General features: G+C 42.3%; 2 protein-coding genes across 7 annotated transcripts in view; both read right to left on the reverse strand.

Annotated features, from left to right (window-relative positions):
• The window catches only part of USP6NL (USP6 N-terminal like), a 681,049-nt gene extending 671,856 nt beyond the window's left edge, over nucleotides 1–9,193 (reverse strand). Inside the window, exons 1-2 of the mRNA XM_042469870.1 lie at nucleotides 9,161–9,193; nucleotides 931–1,011 (exon numbers count right to left, since the gene is read on the reverse strand). Of these exons, the coding sequence (XP_042325804.1) occupies nucleotides 931–969 (39 nt within the window). The 5' untranslated portion in view covers nucleotides 970–1,011; nucleotides 9,161–9,193. The remainder of the gene's footprint in view (nucleotides 1–930; nucleotides 1,012–9,160) is intronic.
• Nucleotides 1–18,323, reverse strand: part of ABCC9 (ATP binding cassette subfamily C member 9) — a 136,017-nt gene that overhangs the window by 21,055 nt on the left and 96,639 nt on the right. The gene's annotated exons all lie outside the window — the stretch shown is intronic.

Here is an 18,323-nt window from a genome sequence, read left to right on the forward strand (position 1 = left end):
GTATTAAAATCATGTTCAACATAACAATTGTACATTTTTGTACCTTACAGAACAGCTGACAAGTTTTTCCGCACAGATTCCCAGTGATTGGGCGGCATATAAATAAATCCTATTATTATTATTATTACTATTATTATTAGGAAAACAGAAGGCAACAGGTAAAAGCAACAAGTACCCCAACAGTTGAAACGTATATGTAAAATTATAGTGTTCAGCTCCTGTAGTGAAACTGATAGTGATGACTATCCAAAATAGGATGCAATTTTACTCCACTGATGTGTTTTGGTATCCACTGAGTAATAATTAGAATTATAAATTTGGTTCAATATTTGACGAGGGAAGAGGTCACTTGCATTTTGTTATGAATCTGTACCTATTCCACTGATATACAGTACCACACTTTCCTTATGATCCTGCTTGGCCTTTAAGATCTTTGTGAGAGGCCCTTTTTTCAGTCCCACCACTTTTCCAGGCATGTTTAGGGAAAACAAGGGAGAGGGCCTTCTTGGTGGCTGCTCCCCAGGCTTTGGGATGACCTCCCTAGGGAGGCTTGACTATTAATAATAATTTCCCAATTATGCTTATGGTGTGATATAATCTGTATATCACTATACTTTTTTAAAAATCCAGTCCTTTTTGTATAATTTTTATTTTTCTCCAAGTGGTCATGAAACTTCTTTTTGTTGTTTAATTCTAGTTTCCGCTTAGATAACCAGTTCTATTCCTACTGCCCAGTTACTGTATAAATTAAGTATTTCCTAAGGAATTATACCTCTGGAACTAAGCTGTCAATAGCAAGTAGCTCTCAGAAACTCTCTGAAAACCAGGCTCTTTATACATTTGTATTTAAGAAATGCTATGATACATCAATTCAATTAAATTCTGTTGCGTTCAATAAATGCATCTACCTGCAGAAACACTTAACTTTACCTTTTCAGTGTTCTTATATTTCTCCCAGCTCTTCAACATCTTCAGCCATTTTGTAGTTCTTTCAATTTCCAGTTGCTTTTGCTGAAATAAAATTATTAGAGCCCATTATTATCTCTATCCTACTTGCATCCAAGTATTTTTAGGCATTAACAAGCATGTATGAGCTTACACAACAAGCCATTTAATATCACCAAAAATGTTGGTAAGTATTTTAACTCAAAATGCAAATGTTAAAGGAATAATTTCTTTTCTTTTCTTAACATGTCTTTTCATTGCTCAAGTCTGCCCAATTCAGATGGCGTAGGAGAAAAATGAGTTTCGCATGTGAATTAGCCCATAAAGCTCATTCATGCATCAAAACAGAACAAAAGTTGAAGTGATATTCCTTCAAAGTAGAGCACAATGCTTTTGTTTTATATGTGCAGCCTACCTTATCCAACACAAATAAACATAGTCCTTTTTCAGACTATGTGTTGGGCTGTCTGCAACTGATGTCTCTTGAGGAAGGAGTTATGAGGAAGAAAAGTAACGATCCAGTGGCACATGCCCAGGCTTCAACAGATACACTCTATCACAGGAAGTGTGGCACAACACACTGCCAAGCATGACACATGCCCAAATTTCCACCTGACTCTGAACTTGAGAGTTCAGGAAGGGATCATCCAGCCTGCTATATGGTGATATCAGTGACCTCCCCAGCTCCAAAACTAGGAAGAAGGGAAAGTTTTCCTTCACTGTACAGGTAAAGAGCACTTAGGACCAAACTGAACCCAACCTTCTGGCCCTCACAGATGTCTTTCCTGCTCTGGAGAAAGAAGGTCAGTCTCTCTGAACTCTGATGCAGGAAAAGTCCCAACAGAAATATGTTTCGGACTCTAAAGGTAAGCATTCAGGCAGCAGAACAGTTCCCATACTCTGGCAAAACATTTCATTAAGAGCCCACGAACTGAGGCTGGTCTCTCCCATCAGGAAAGACCTGGCAGAACAAGGGAATGTTAAGCTTGGTTCCCTGAAGGAGCATGAAGTGATTTTATGTAGTGGATTCCCCTAGGACAAGCTTCCTCCCCATCCCATTTTTAAAAAAGGAGATGTCAGCAGGGTTCAGCCTTGTCAGGATGGGCATGGGGATGATTATAATTGTCTGCTGTTGTTGTTTTGTGCTTCAAATCATTTCTCACTTATGGCGACCATAAGGCGTATCACAGGGTTTTCTTTACAAGATTTGTTCAGAAGAGGTTTACCATTGCCTTTCCCTGAGGCTGAGAGCATGTGACTTGCACAAGGTCATCCAGTGAAGTTCATGGCCAAGCTGGGATTCAAACCAACATTACAATCCTAGAGAACTTGCTAGCATAGAGGGATAAGGTAGGTCTCCTCAGTGCCAGTCATACTAAAGTAAGTTTGGCAGTGCACAAGGTTTATAGTATATATATAACATCTTCCATATTCTAGCCACACAAACCAGTAAAACTAAAACTGAGAATTATGCATCCTGTTCTTCTGTTACATCCTTAGACAATGTACAGTTTTAGCTCAAATGCCACTGTAAAGACTAATCGTAGAATTGTGTTCAAGGAAAGACATAGTAAGTTACAACAGGTCATTACTGAAGAGACTTCATTACAATAAATAGAAGCACCATGCAGACTGTAATCTTTCCTCCTACTAAAAAATAGCTATGGGAAGTTTGCATTCATTCATCATGTTTCATCCTAGCAGCATCTATCCAAGTCACCAAAATTTTTGCAAAGCTGTGTAATAAAGGCTTTCTCCAAAGTTCTACAATTTTCTAGCAACTTTTAATTATGTTAGTAAGAGACCATTGTCCTTAATGCATACCCAGCAGATTAAGACACACTTGATGTCCTCAAGAGAATATGTTGGAAAACATGCTGAGAAACAGGCACTGCTTGTGTGTGTGTTGTGCCCCAGGACTGTTTGTTTGCCATCCCTGCACAGCAGTGCAACTCCTGAGGAGCACTCTAACAACTTCACCACCACATCTTTGCAGTTGCGCAGCTGTGCAGTTGTATAATTGTTGTTGGGTGGTTGATATTGGGGCTATACTTGGAGAGACTCCATCCGCGGTGGAGGACTCCATCCGCGGTGCCCAGCTGCCCCAGCGTCCACCACCAGGGAAGGTGGAGCGCCGGTGAGAGCGGCGCTACAAAAGGCCCTCCCCTGGCCTGAAAGGACGCCAGAATTTCATCACCTGTGGCACGGGAGCGCGCCCAGCAGGACTCCATCCGCGCTGCCCAGCTGCCCCAGGGTCCACCGCCAGGGAAGGAGGAGCGCTGGTGAGAGGGGCGCTACAAAAGAGGACGCCCGGACCATCTGTAATGCCGCAGTTGCGCAGTTGCGTAGCAGGGATTGAGGAGTTGGTGTATTGCTAGCTGAGCTATAGCAGCAGGGGAATGACGTTGATGCTAGTCTTCCTCTGCTGTGGTTTTTTTGATGTCATTAGGGGGAGAGAGAACGAACATGGGGTGTGGATTGTTTGGGGAGGTGGTTGGTGATTGTGATGGTGTAATCGGAGCTCCTATTGGAGTAGTGTGGGGCAAGGGGAGATACAGCAGTAGGAGCGTGGAACCACAACGGAAAGGAAGGCGAGATCGATACTTAATATCTATCTCTCCTTCCATCCACCCTCCTAGCCAAAGAGAACTGAGGGTCAGTCCAAGTGTACCACAAACCCTGTCTCTGCTCCTGTGAAATGCCAGGTCTGTAAGAAACAAGACCCACATAATTTACAATCTCATTCAGGATAAGAACTGCAACCTGGCTTGTATTACTGAGACTTGGCTGGGGCCTGAGAGTGAGGCGCCCTTCCAGCCGGGTACTCAGTCAAGGACCAGATCAGGTTAGGTGGGGGGGGGGGCAGTGTTGCCTTGGTCAACAAAAACACCCTTCCCTTAATCAGGAACCATGTCCGGAAACTGACTTCATTGAGTGACTTTACCTGACCCTGAAGGCCAGGGACAGACTGGGGATTCTGTTGGTCTACCGTCCACCCCGCGCTCTAACAGACTCCCAGCCGAGCTAACACAACTGGTCTTGGAACTGGTGTTGGAGTCCCTAGGCTTCTGGTTCCGGGGGGACCTCAACATCCCTTTTGAAGCCAGCAAGGTCCAACAGGTGCGGCTGGGAGTTCATGGCTACCATGACTGCCATGGGCCTGTCCCAATTAGTCTCAGTGCCCATGCATTGCGCTGGTAACACACTTGATGTCGTCTTTAGTATGGACATGGGCACATCGTGGGCAGAGGTATGTAATATCTCGCCCTATCATGGACGGATCATTTCCTGGTTGAGGCTCGACTAAGGCTTCTACCCAAATCCCCCCGGGGGTGGAGGACCTATTAGGATGGTCCACCCTCGAAGGCTGATGGAACCCAAAAGGTTCCAAGAAGCCCTAGAGGATATATGGTTGGAACTGACGGCGACTCTGTTGATGCCCTGACTGACACCTGGGATAAAGATCTCCCAGGGCTATACACAGTGTCGCTCCCAAGTGCCTTTCCGGCTACTTTCAACAAGCAACCCTGGTACACAGAAGATCTCAGGGAAAGGAAGTGGGCCGTACAACGACTAGAGCGCAACTGGCGAAGACACCAGCACTGGTGGCGCAGTGGTTAAATGCCTGTACTGCAGCCATTCACTCAGAACCACAAGGTTGCGAGTTCAAGACCAGCAAAAGGGCCCAAGCTCGACTCAGGCTTGCATCATTCCGAGGTCGCTAAAATGAGTACCCAGACTGTTGGGGGCAAATTAGCTTACTTTCTAATTAGCTTACTTGCTGTTAACCGCTATGATCTTTGGAATAGCGGTATAAAATAAAAAAATTATTATTATTAGCCGAGAAGACACTCCTTGAGTCTCTTTGGAAGGCTTACGGAGTGGCAATAAGTGCAGTAAAACATTCGTTTATGCTGCACATATGTGCGTCCGCGGAGTCGCGTCCGGCAGAGCTGTTCAGGGTAGTGAGGGAGCTGACACAACTGCCCCCCTCCCTGAACCCTATATTAGAACATCCAAGGCCTGCTGTGACAATTTAACAACTTCTTCGCGGATAAATCTCTCAGATAAGGGCTGATCTCGACGCCAGCATTTTTTCAGAACCTATAAGAGAGGCATTCAGAGCTTCCATGGACTGTATAAAACTGGATCACTTTGAGTTTGTGAATACCGAGGATGTGGACAAGATTCTTAGAAGTGTTAGGAAGATGACATGCTCTCTCGATCCCTGTCCTAATGGCTGATGGCTCAGGGGGGTCTGCGGTAACATCTATGCTGTGCCGCATAATTAATACATCGTTTAGTGAAGGGCGATTTCCATCTAATTTAAATAGCAGTAGTTAGACCTGCTGCAAAAAAAAAGCCCTCTTTAGACCCCCTGATTCGAAACAACTATCTACCTGTTTGGGCTGTGCCTTTTTTTTAGGGAAGGTGACGAGAGGGCAGTGCCTTCCAGCTTTAAGCGATCTTGGATGAAACGGATTTTCTGGACCCATTTCAAACCGTGTTCCGGGCAGGCTATGGAGTTGAGACTGCCATGGTTGCCTTAGTCGATGATCTCCTGGGCATGGACGGGGGTAGCGTGTTCCCTGTTAGTGCTTTTGGACATCTCAGCGGCTGTGTGATACCATTGGCCATGGTATCCTTCTGGAACGCCTAAGGGAGTTGGATATCGGGGGCACTGTGCTCCAGTGGTTCCGTTCCTACCTCTCGGGCAGATTCCAGATGGTGCAGCTGAGGGACTCTTGCTCCGATAAGAGGGAACTTACATCTGGTGTCCCTCAAGGAGCTATTTGTCCCCCATGCTATTTAAACATTTACATGAAAACCGCTGGGAGAGATCAATCCGGAGACATGGGCGGGGTTATCAGTATGCTGATGACACCCAAATATGTTTCTCTGTGTCTCCGACTGTTCAGTGACTAGGGATGGCATCTCTCCTCTAAATGCCTGCTTGGAGTCAGTAATGGGCTGGATGAGGGAAAACAAACTCAGTATGAATCCAGAGAAAACGGAAGTACTTGTGATAGGCTCCCCGGGTCTGGTAGTGAAATTTGTCCACCTGTCCTGAATGGGTCACGCTCCCCTGAAGGACTCAGTTCGCAGCTTGGGAGTGCTTCTGGACTCATCGTTCCAATTGACATCTCAAGTGGATGCGACGGTCAGAAGCGCCTGTTATCAGCTTCAGCTGATACCAGCGGCGACCCATCGGGCCAGGGACCTTGAACTGTGGTACATGCTCTGGTAACCTCTTCGATTGGATTTTCTGCAATGCGCTCTACATGGGGCAACCCTTGTACCAAACCCAGAAGCTTCAATTGTGCAATATGGGCAGCAAGAATGGCGCTGGATGTTCCAGGACCGACCATATAACACCTGTTCTGCAAGATCTTCATTGGCTGCCCATTCGATTCCGGGCACAATACAAGGTGTTGGTTATTACCTATAGCCCTAAATGGCTTAGGCCCAGGGTACTTGGAGGACCGCCTCTCCCCATATAATCTGCCCCCACACTCAGGTCAGCCGGGAAGAACTTGTTGAGGGTTCCAACCACGAGATATGCATCAACCTCGCAAAGGGCCTTCTCATCTCGGCCCTAAAATTGGAACACTCTTCCCGATGAGCTCCGTTCCATCACTTCCCTGGATTTGTTCAAAAAGAAGCTTAAAACCTTTTTTTCCACCAGGCTTTCCCCCATGTCCCTTGATACTATGTGGCTTCCCCGTATAGTACTGGCATCATGATTAACAATTCACCTGGCTTGATTTGGGGTAATTGGTTTTATTTGTTTAAGTAATGTTTTAATATAGTGTTATTGCCATTTTTTATTGAAATTTTTTTTCTGTATTGTTGTTTTTATTGCATTTTCTGTACACACGCTTTGATCATCGTGGAAAAGCGGTATAAAAATAAATTTTTTATTATAGATATTATTGATTCTTACGGAAATGTTTCCCAAACATTTGGATCCAGAGAAGGTGCCAGGCTTAAAATTGGATAAATACTTCCAGTGAAAACTCAGCTAAGTATGTATTCTCTCAAAAGTCCTCAAAGCATTAGGCTAATGCCTTTCTTATCAGTCCAGCCTTGCCAAATGCAGAGGATCCATTCTGGACCCCTCCCCATGTAAGGCAAATACTGAGTGTTCAAGCCCCATTAGTCTAAAATGGGCTTCCCCCCGCAACACATGCCCATTCACTCTACCAGGGCTCGCCGTCCACGTGACTTTGAGTCCTGTACATTCAGGATGGCAATACAATATATTTTTGACCAATTAATCTGAAATCAGTGGTAGGTCTGTACTTTCTAGGCAGTGTGATATGTTTTTGGTTTGCCTAACCTAGTACATCCTTTCTTCTTCTTTTTTCAAGACAAAAACTTCTTACACATTGCTGGAATGTGGGGATGTCAGTGCTGAAAAGGGCCTTCAGACTCCAAAGGGCCATGGGTACCAGATGCACTGAAGCTAAATCCGACAAAACAACAGGTGATCGTTGTCAGTTGCAAGGCCATCAGGGAAAAGGGGTTTGAACCTGTGCTGACTGGGGTTTCAGGTCCTCTGTGAACTCAGGGTCATCATTTGTGTATACTTTAAATGCAATCTTGAACTTTGATGGTTAGATTTTGAGTGTATAGTGCTAGGCGTGTATTTCCACAATAAAAATTAATGCATCAAATTCAGCTGCTCCTGGGACAATGACTTGGCCAGAGGACAAATGCCTTAGTTACATCCCATTTAGATTATTGTAATGCACTCTGTGGTGGTTGCCTTTGACACAGTCAAGAACTTCATCTAGTCCAAAGAACTGCGCAAGATTGTTAACTGGGGCAGGCTGCAGGGAGCACACAACTCCCTTGTTACAACACTCCCCTGCATGTCAGGCCATTTCTGAGCAGAATTCCAAATGCTGGTTATGACCTATATAGCACTATAGGCTTCAGTACAGGGTATCTCAAAGAGCCTGCCTTCCATATTAGCCTGCCCGAAATCTAAGATGTCCAAGAAGATGCTTCTCTGAATTCCACCACTTTCACAGCACATTTGGAGGGAAATGTGGGACAGGGACTTTTTCCATTGGTGCTTCGAACTCCTTTCACGAGAGTTAGACTGGCTTTCTCTTTGTTATCCTTTTGTCTTTAGGTGAAGACCTTCTAATCTCCCAGGTGTTTGTTTTACATATGGATTTTCAGTTTTAATGTCATACTGTTTTAATCAATGCTTTCATTAGATGATATGGTTGTAATTCTATTAACAGTTTAGTATTTTAGTATTATTTTAATCTCACTTTTTGTATGCTTTTATCTATATGGTTTTATTTGCATTTTTTTATTTTGCAAGCCTCTTGAGTTGCATTCTTGGGAAAAGGCAGAAGATAAATAAAGTGATTGATCATCCCTAAATTGCTTCAGATGGGGATGGTTACACCTGATTTTTTACTTTTACACATCAAGGGATGGCTACTTCTTGGAAACTCTTCTTTGGATATCTCGTTTCATGATACAAGCCATAAGTACAGTAAATCTTTCCTGGTCATTTCCTTATCATCTTGAAAAGTGAAATATCCTGAGATCGTCTTAAGTTGATAGATATGCCATTAGTGGAGTAGAACAGCTAACTGCCTATGTGTTTAAAAAATATTAGCAAGGGAAGATGATATAAAGTTGGCCCTAAAGATCACTCTGTTTCAGTGCCTTTTTGAAGCAACTGAGACACAAGTATGAAACTATATTTTATAAACTCAGTTCAGTGCAGAGTTAGGCTAAGAGCTGTAGCTAGATGGTCATGTCCTGTTCCTAAATTCAACAGTCATCATCTCCTAGTTTAAGACTTTGTGTGGAATGACTTACATCTTAGGCTGCATATGCACTGCAGAAATGATGCAGTTTGACATCACTTTAACTATCATGGCTCAGTTCCATGGAATCCTGGGATTGTGTTTTGCTGTGGCACCACAGCTCTCTGACAAAGAAGGCTAAATATTTCACAAAACTACAAATCTGAGAATTCATAGCACTGAGCCATGGTAATTAAGATGGTGTCAAACGACTTTATTTCTGCAGTGGAGGACAAGGCCTTAGAGAACCATTTCCAGAGTGGTTTAGAAGACAATGCTTTGAATACAAAGGAACTCCAAATGTGAGATGTTCTAAAATACAGAACTCAACAGAGTTGCAGGACATTCATTGATAGTTACAAGGGAGAAGGACAACTTACCCTTTCTGATGATGCATCATGGAAAGGTACTCCTCTTGGCTAAAACGAAAAGGGAAGGGAAAGAAAAAACTAGAATTCACTTGTATTAGAAAAATATAATAAATTGTTACTAATGCAAAATTTGAATTATGGGAGGAGAATCAGAAAGGTTAACTGTAAAGTATTATGTCACAATAATATGAGATAATAGGGAATTTTAACTTTGATTTTATAGGGGTGCCAACCCCTTGGATTCAGTGAGACATGCGTGAACAAACAGGCACAGAATTGGGCTATTTGTACTGGCCAAAAAACAAGAAGGCTTTAACAGAAATGTTCACAGGCCTAAAAAGAGAGAAAACCGAAAATAAATAAAATAAAATACTGGCAAACATAAACTGTAAACAGTCAAATATTTATTTCAATTATATTGAGAATCTATTCTCTGTTGTGGATTCTGTTAAATTAGCTTTCAACACAGATCATTTGCCAGCTAAATTAGCACGGTGAGTATTTTTTCTTTTTTTAATCTGCATTAAGATTAGGCATTTATTTTTTTAATCTGACAACAATTCAATACTCTGCTGTTTTGCACAATTTAACTCCAACACAATCACTTGAAAATACACATCTCCATCTAGCCTTTCTAACACTTTGTACACCTCTTACACACGCACATACACACACACAACTTACCATAAGGAGAAGCAAACAGTCTATGTTTGTCTGACCACATCACAATGACTTGTTCAAATGGTCTTATTTTGGCTTAATAGATATACAAAAGAGTGATGATGAGAGCTGCTCTCCCCAGGGCGATGCACTTCAAAATGGTTTACAAAGTAAGAGAAGGGAAATTGGGGGGGAGTGGATGAGGACTACTTTTAATATCTTGTTCATGGATTACCCGAAGCCCACTCACTCTAGTAGTTCAGGGCCAAAGATTTAAACCCCTGTCTTGGGGGAGCAACCCACATTTTAAATACCAGAAGTGTTTTCTAAAACCAGCAGTGATAGGCAGCCACTTTGAGTTTTGGAAAAAGGTCCCCTGGATCAAAACAAACGGAGTGTGGAACTGATAATGCCCCCAGTCCCTAGATTAGAAGTGGGGTGCATCATCATCATCATCATCATCATCATCATCATCATCATCTTTTCTCAGTTTGGGAAACAGGACATTTATACAACGGTCACTGGTACTTCCAGGGCCAGTCATATTACACCTATACTTAAGATCTGCATTTGCTGCCTATTCGCATCCGGGCACGTACAAGGTGTGGGTGATAACCTATAAAGCCCTACAGGCTTGGGCCAGGATACCTGGAGGACCGCCTCTCCGATACATTCCGCCCCACCCTCAGAACATCCGGGCAGCAACTACTGAGGGTTCCAGGGGCTAGACTGGCCTCCACAACGAGGAGGTCGTATTCCATCGTCGCCCCGGCCCCTGGAATAACGCTGGCCCATAGAGCTCCGCTCGGCCACCTCCCTGGCCCAGTTTGAGGAAGGAACTAAAAACCTTCCTATTTCGATCAGCATTCCCCGAATCGAGCGCCAGCTTAGTCTCCCCTACAACGCTATGGCAGCTGGCTGATGGAGTTTTTAGTTTTTGTTTTAATATGATTGTATATTATTGGAATATTTACTGTTAATTGTATGGTGGGTTATTAATGGGTGTTCACCGCCTGAGCATGGAAGGGGGTATATAAATAAAATTTTTTATTATTTATTTATTATAACAATGAAAACTATAATAAAAACATAGTTAAAATTTACAAAATAGTAGAGTTTTAAAGTGATTAAAACGTTTATACTATTGTTGTTGTTGTTGTTGTATCAATCATCTAACCATGGGCTCCTGAGGCCACACCCATCCCCAGGCCTTCTTGCCTATTGTAAAAGACTTTATTGAAAAATGAATGACAGGATACAATTAATTCCAGCCCTTGTTGCGTCATTTACCAATACACTGTACTTCTAACTGGCTGCTCAACAAGTGTGGGTTTTAAAGATGCATGCTCTTCTCCGTGGACATCAGAAACTCGTTGGTTCGATGGGACTGTAATTTTAACTTCTTCCTGCTGTGTGTTTAGTAGTTTTTAAGAGCAAGAAACATTGCTACCTGCTTTTAAAGTATTGGGCTGTATCGAGACTAGTTTACTAAGAGCAAAATCATAGGGACTTCTTAGTCATAACAACCCGCTGTAAGAGATTCCATTGAGTTTGTACTCAAATGCTTCTGGAGCGCTGAGGTCAGAGTAGGCCGACCTAGCATCCCTGCTCCACTTCAGTTTAGTTTTGCTGGCCAGCACGCTGTTGTCACACTTTAAGTTCAATGTTCTAACCAGTAAAGGCAGCTGGGGACTGGGGAAATATGCGAAATAAACCAGTTCCCTTGGTAAATGCAAGTGACATCCTTTGCTCTAAGACTGGGCAATTTTCAAGAAAGTTCACTATCAAAGGCAAATCCCATCTTCTTTCCACTGAACTCAAGGAAAGGAAATAAATGTCTTGAAAAGTTGCCCATTGAAACACTGACCAAATTTTGGGGCTTTTCACATTACCAATTATAAGAATTATCATTCCCTGTAACTGCATGGATATATCCTATGGACATCTGTTTGTGTGTCGTTTGTGTAGCCGTAAAATTATTTGGATGGGAACAGAAAGGAACTTTAGATCTTACATGTGAGATGTGAGACATTCACATTCAACTCCCTAAACTGTGAAGCCAGGATCCTATAGGATGGGGACTATGGCAGAGAAGGAGAATCACAGTGTATTATTGTATGCGTGAGGAGACTTTCTTTTCAGCCCTACACTGGTAGAAGCTTGTTTATCTCGACATCAGTGGGTAGGAAATCTAACTCAGGTTTTATCCTCGAATTGCATAAGACTTGTTCTGCACTGTGTGCTTTCTGACCATAAAACTGAGCTCTTAGCTCAAATTAAATTTACTTTTGTCACCAATATATCATTGCAGTATAATGCTATTAAACAATAAGTGGCTCTTCAAAAGAGGCTACCTATCACCACAACTGCACCTTGCTGTGCATCTTATTATAAGTGTAGGCTGTTTAGTATGAGTAAAGAGTCTTGCTCAAGGACACCATAACTAGCAGTACAGGACAGGTTTATGTAACTGAGGCATGTGTTTGGAGTTAGTAAATAGAGCTAACATTATGTACATGTTTGTAAGTGTATGTGGAGGTTTAATGAGACTACTAAATAGCCACTGAGTAAAAAAATCTGAATTGCGACTACTTGAAAAACAACTATAGTATGATTCAAGGGACACGCAACTGATTTTCAATTTTAATCCACCCCAATCTCTACAGTGATTACAAACTACACATTCCAGATAAGAATTAGATTGGGAAATGAGTCAAACTAAAATATAGGTACTTAAACACTTAATGCTGCTCATTAAAAAGGGAGATGGAGTGAAAGAAGGCATGGCAGGGGGTTGGACTGGATGGCCCTTGCGGTCTCTTCCAACTCTATTATTCTCTGATTCTATGATATTTGATAAAGACTAACATTTCGGTTGTCTACTGCTGCTTCATTTGTTTTTTTCTACCTGTGCTGTATATTGGTGCGATATAAGATTCCTTTTAAAAACAAACAAACCAGGCTTGTAGCCATCCCCTGAAGATGGGACCCAACCAAGGTATTAATATCAAATATTAAACCAATGAATACAAATGAAATACAGAAGGATTAACTAAAAATTTAAGTCTTTGTTTAATTGTTAAACATATTAAATTAAAAGCTCAATTTAAAACACTATTTAAAACCATGTATGAAAAAGTATAATAATCTGCTGGTGACAAGTTCCTTCTTTAGCAACTGGGCAGTTGCCAAAATTCTGCCTGAATAAAAGGATATTGCCTGTTCCCAGAGGTTTATTGCAATAAATTCCAGAATCCTGTGAGCAGCCATCAAGAAGGCCTGAGTGAAGCCTACCATTGTGGCTGAGACGCACTGGGGGGAGGTGGGGGGCTAAAGTCCCCCCCCATTTTTTTTTTCAAGTGCCATAGACTAGGACGATAATCTGAGCTCAGCTGATTAGACTGTGTCCTTTTTTTCCTGGAACTCATTATGGACCAGCAAAAGTCCACAGACCATTGTTATGATTTGTCTATAATGGACCAGCAATTACCCAAACCATTGTTTATGGACTGGTCGAACCAAAGTAACCCATGAGGGGTTGGGAGAACCAGATCAGAGAACTACCTGACCCCCCCAAAAAGCCAAGGGAAGATTTATATGAGATGAGAGCAGTCAGATAGCTGATAGTAGCTGGTAGCAGTCAGATGGAAAGAACTTACAGAACAGTTGAATGAGAGATGTTGTCCACTCTTTAAAATGTGATAGAGTGGGGATTGACCTTTGCTATCCATCTCTTCTATGTGAAACTTGTTCTTCTGAAATACCATGTATGAAGAGTCATTTGCAGATCTCCACCGGTGTCTGCGATGTATGCCTCCAAATTTGTTTCTGGAGGCCAGCACCTCCCAAGTTCCACAGGGCATAAAACTGCCACATGTGAAGTGGAGAGTAGAAATAGTAGTTGGGGTGAGTGAGGACCTGCCAAATCCTAGTTGGATCTGGCGTGTATGCTATGAATAGTGTTTAGTAGGGTGAAACACCTCGATTTCCCAGTCTCCACGCAAATTACGGGAATTTTTGAGTTTAGTTGTTCCAACAAAGTATCAAAAACGCTTATGAAAGCGTCAGACCCACATTTACTACTGCACTATTTGGGCATTTCTTCAGAAGGCAAATAAACAGTTGTCACAGAAGCAGAAAAGATAGGAGTGCTGCTGTATCAAATGGAAAAGCCTGAGATTTTTTTTTAGATTTACCCTGTCATCTAATACAGCTTTAAATTGCTGCAGTATTTGGAGGAGAGGAAAGGAGATGAAGTCCATTCCATGCTCATCTTGAGTCCACACTCCTTCCACACCAACTCCCAAGTGACTTGTGTGTTTTCAGGGCAAAGGCCGCCTACATGAAATTGGAGCTTTGGTGTGAAGTTATGAATATACAGCAGAAAATTTCTGCCAATATCTGAATCATTCAAACTACCGTGGTGATTAACATCAAATAGTGTAACAAGGCCAGGCAAGAGGAGAAAAAGTTTCAACATCCTCCCATATCTTTCGCAACAAAGTTTATTATTTGCCATCCAGGAATGAGAGACCTCCAGAGCCACCCTTCCCCATTAACATCAGCTCAGGTTAGCGTCTGCTTGAATCAATCCTGCTGTACTACTGTCGTCCTCTTACCTACTGCCTTTAACTTTTCCAAATAATCATCTTTAGTTTGTGGGGGTTTGGGGCTAGTTCTAGAAGAGTTTCTTCCTGGACTTTTTCGCCAGCTCTGTGGCTGGTAAATCTTCAGAGAATGCAACCTGTAAGAGGGGGACCCTAGATACTGTGTGACCTAGGAGAGGAGTGTTCCCATTGTTAATCTGTGTACGTATGGTCTGTTTGCTGATGTCCGTGAGGAGGCTTTCATCACAGAAAGCCTGTACAGTTGGTACCTGGGATACGAAATACCCAGGTTCGAAAATTTCCGGGATACGAAAAAATCCATTGGAAATATGTTCCGGGTTACGTATGTTTTTTTCGGGTACGAAAAAATGTTTTGGTGCTTTTCGGCGCTTTTTTCGCACGAACGACGGCTTTTCCCATTAGGCCTATGGCAATTCGGCTTACGAAGGCTTTTGGGTTACGAAAGCGGCCGCGGAACGATTATTTCGTAACCGAGGGGAGGGATGTACTTCTGAAAGTCTAAGGGCCTGCCACTGAGGAAAATGACCACAATGTGGGTGACAGAATACACACTTTCGAAGCAGAAGACCTCTTGTCACTGAGGCTATAGTTAATAGGATCAGGAAGACCAAAGCCCTAGGGAGAGTCCCTGGGAGAGTTGCAGAGTAGACAATACAGGGATTGAGAGAGAGAACAATCGTAGATTAGCATTAACAGTTTCTCTGCATCAAAGTGTTGCAAAGATTAAAAATGGATTGATTTATTATAATTATGTGTTACGATAAACAGATATTAAGTTATTCCCAAAATCATGATCAAGAGAAGCTCTTCATCCAGGGTCTTTTCCCACTCTTATCTCCAAGATCATATTAGAGATACTGGAAATACACATGGCAAAGAATCTGTTCTGATTTTTCCTGTCAGTAACATCCACTCTGATAAAAAAAGGGCAGATCATTTGCTAGCCTTTATAACATAATGGTTATTTGAAAGTAGAAAACTACACAGAGGAAATATTCCTGCTATGCGAATTTTCTTCTTACAAGGAGGTTGTTTGTATGCCGAGTATTACCAAAGGATACACGCAAGTAGAATCTACTATGGTCTGATCAATTCCAAATTATTTCTCTGTATTCTGGTGGCAACTGTACCCCAGGAGTTATGTTGATCTACCAAGAACTTGTGGCATTTTGGTAAATTCTGATATTCATGTCCTTGCCAAAATGGTGCAAAAACCAGATTTAAAATCCTCAAGCCAGGGTTTGTTATTTTAATACGTAACGCAGCTATACAATGACAAAGCTTACTAGAGAGAGACATCCACATTTTTAGGATTTCTAGGCTCGTTACAAATTTTACCTCTAGGAAAACGGAAGGAAATGATTAAAAACTCACCAAGAAGTCCCAGCATGTCAGTGGAACATTTTCTAAATCTTGGTAGAAGGAGGCCATAACTAAAAATAGCATGTATAGGGTTCTGTCTACTGGAATCCATATACATCCAACTTTGCTTAAGGATCTGCCCGGATTACATTTTTTCAATGGCATTAAATGAATTTATTTTTTTGAGAAAGAAAATTTGTACATAATGTACCAAGTTTCCATTGTATGCAATACATTTGCACCGGCAAGTCAAGTAAAATTTTTGCACGGGCAAGGCTTCTCTGGCCACCGCTCCAAAAACCTGGAAGGACCAGCCGGAAAGATGCCGCAATTTAGCCTCACTCGAGGCCTTTTGTAAAAAGGGGACCAAAAACTGTCTCTCGGCCAGGCCTTCCCGATTGATAATGCCAACCTTTGAATCCCCCTCCTTTTATTATTTTTCCTTTTATTATTTTTATTTTGCGGTTTTGTTTTTTGTTTTAAAAAAAAAAAAAAAAAATTTTTGATGTATTGTTATGTGCTTTTTACCAGGTTTTAACGTTTAATTTGATAGTTGGGAGGGAGGGTTGGGCCGGGTCTTTGTGTTTTTATTATTGTGTATTGTTGACCTTTTTGGTGTTACCAGCCTCTATCCTAAGCGAAAGAGGCGGCTATAAATTATTAGTGTTGTGGTTGTTTGTAAATAAATACGGCAATAAAGGCCACCGCAAAATTAGAATAATATTGCACATTCTGACGTACAAGGACAAAGGAGCGCAAAATTACAAAGGTTTCTGTAGCCAGTAAAGGAATTTTTCTGAAAGGCAAGAATTCCCTGAAAAATGTGCCTGTGTCGAGGAAGACATTTAAACAATTGGAGGTGATGGAAATGGAGCTGAGTTTTTAATTTATTTACACACAACTGAGGCAGCTGGTGCTTATTTTCACACTCTCCCTTCCCCCCCCCCCCCCCGCAGGCGCCCTGTCCTGGAAAAAAGGGCGGGAAAGAACATTGTCATTACTCCATCAGTTAAATTAGAATTACAAGTTTTGGCTCAGAGTTCAGAACAGCCAATTGTTGGTAGTCATGCAGCTATATGCTTATGGCCATTATTACAGGGGGTCAGGGAATCAGAATCAAAGGGTTTCTATCCCGCAAGTAAAAAACAAGTATATTCGATCAGAAAGAAGGCAGAGCCTCTCTATTTCTAATCACATTAATTATACGCCAGCTCTTATTTTCAGAGGCCAACTTCCAACACAGAGACACATATGTGTCCAAATACTCTTTACTCGCAAATGAAGGGGCCAGTTCTGAGCAGAGCAACCTCCATCAGTGTGAATATACATCTGATCAATCAATGTCCTGCCATGGTGTCAAAACTGATTTTTTAGACCTTTTTTTAGGAAGCCTTACAAAGCAGCTTAATATTTTGTTAAATGCTTTAATCTTTGTATTGTTTTAATTGGTTTTTTACTGGGTCATCGCCTTGGGGCCTTGTGGGCTGGAGGAATTGCGAATACTTTAAATAATGAATAATAAAATATGAAGAGTTTCTTTCTTTTCAGCTTAAATTGGGAGAAAACCTCTAGGGCAAAAGGTGGCAACTTCAATAGGCAGAACCCCCCCCCCCCCCGGCAGATGTGGAGCAGTCCACAGAACCATGACATGATGTTTACTCTGCTGCTATTTTGAGCTGAATTTATTCTTTTTCCTCCGGTTTGGGGGTCTGAGGGAAGTAGAGTTGCAACTGTTGGCTTTTTAAGAGGTTTGGGGAATATAGATGGTTGGAGGACCAAAAAAATCACACCCAAAATCTCCCCTAAAAAGTGGTGGGAGGGATTAAGGAGCTTGGAATGGGCTTTCAGGGGGGGGGGTGTCCCTGCGATCCCCGCCCGAATTTGAAAACACCCTGATTCTAGGGAAATCAGGGTGATGACTGAGTATGGCAGGGTTGCCCAAAGTAGAACTCTTCTATTTAACTAGAAAAGAGACTATGCAAAAGCTGAATCAACAAGACATCTCATCTAATTGGTTTTATCTAGTGAGCCCATAAATGGCAGGCTAAGTACTCTCTAAAAGGACCTAAAGCAGGTGATACTGTTACATTGTGACGATTCATAAAAAGCTGGGAAGCAGCATGGTATGTGGCCTGAGGTGAGGGCTAGGACTTGTGGAGACAGGGTTGGAATCCACACGCAGCCATGGAAAGCTGCTGGGTGACTTATAGAATCATAGAATATAGAGTTGGAAGAGACCACAAGGGCCATCCAGTCCAACCCCCTGCCATGCAGGAAATCCAAATCAAAGCATCCTGACAGATGGCCATCCACCTCGCGTAAAGACCTCCAAGAGAGAGACTCCACCACTCTCCAAGGAGGAGTGTGTCCACTCGAACAGCCCTTACTGTCAGGAAGTTCTCCTAATGTTTGAGGTGGAATCTCTTTTCCTGGAGTGTGCATCCATTGGTTCTGGGTTCTGTTCCTGGACGAGAAAACAAGTTGCTCTCTCCTCAAGATGACATCCTTCAAATATTTTTTTT

This window comes from Sceloporus undulatus, chromosome 5 (genome assembly GCF_019175285.1).
Source record: "Sceloporus undulatus isolate JIND9_A2432 ecotype Alabama chromosome 5, SceUnd_v1.1, whole genome shotgun sequence".
NCBI lineage: Eukaryota > Metazoa > Chordata > Lepidosauria > Squamata > Phrynosomatidae > Sceloporus > Sceloporus undulatus.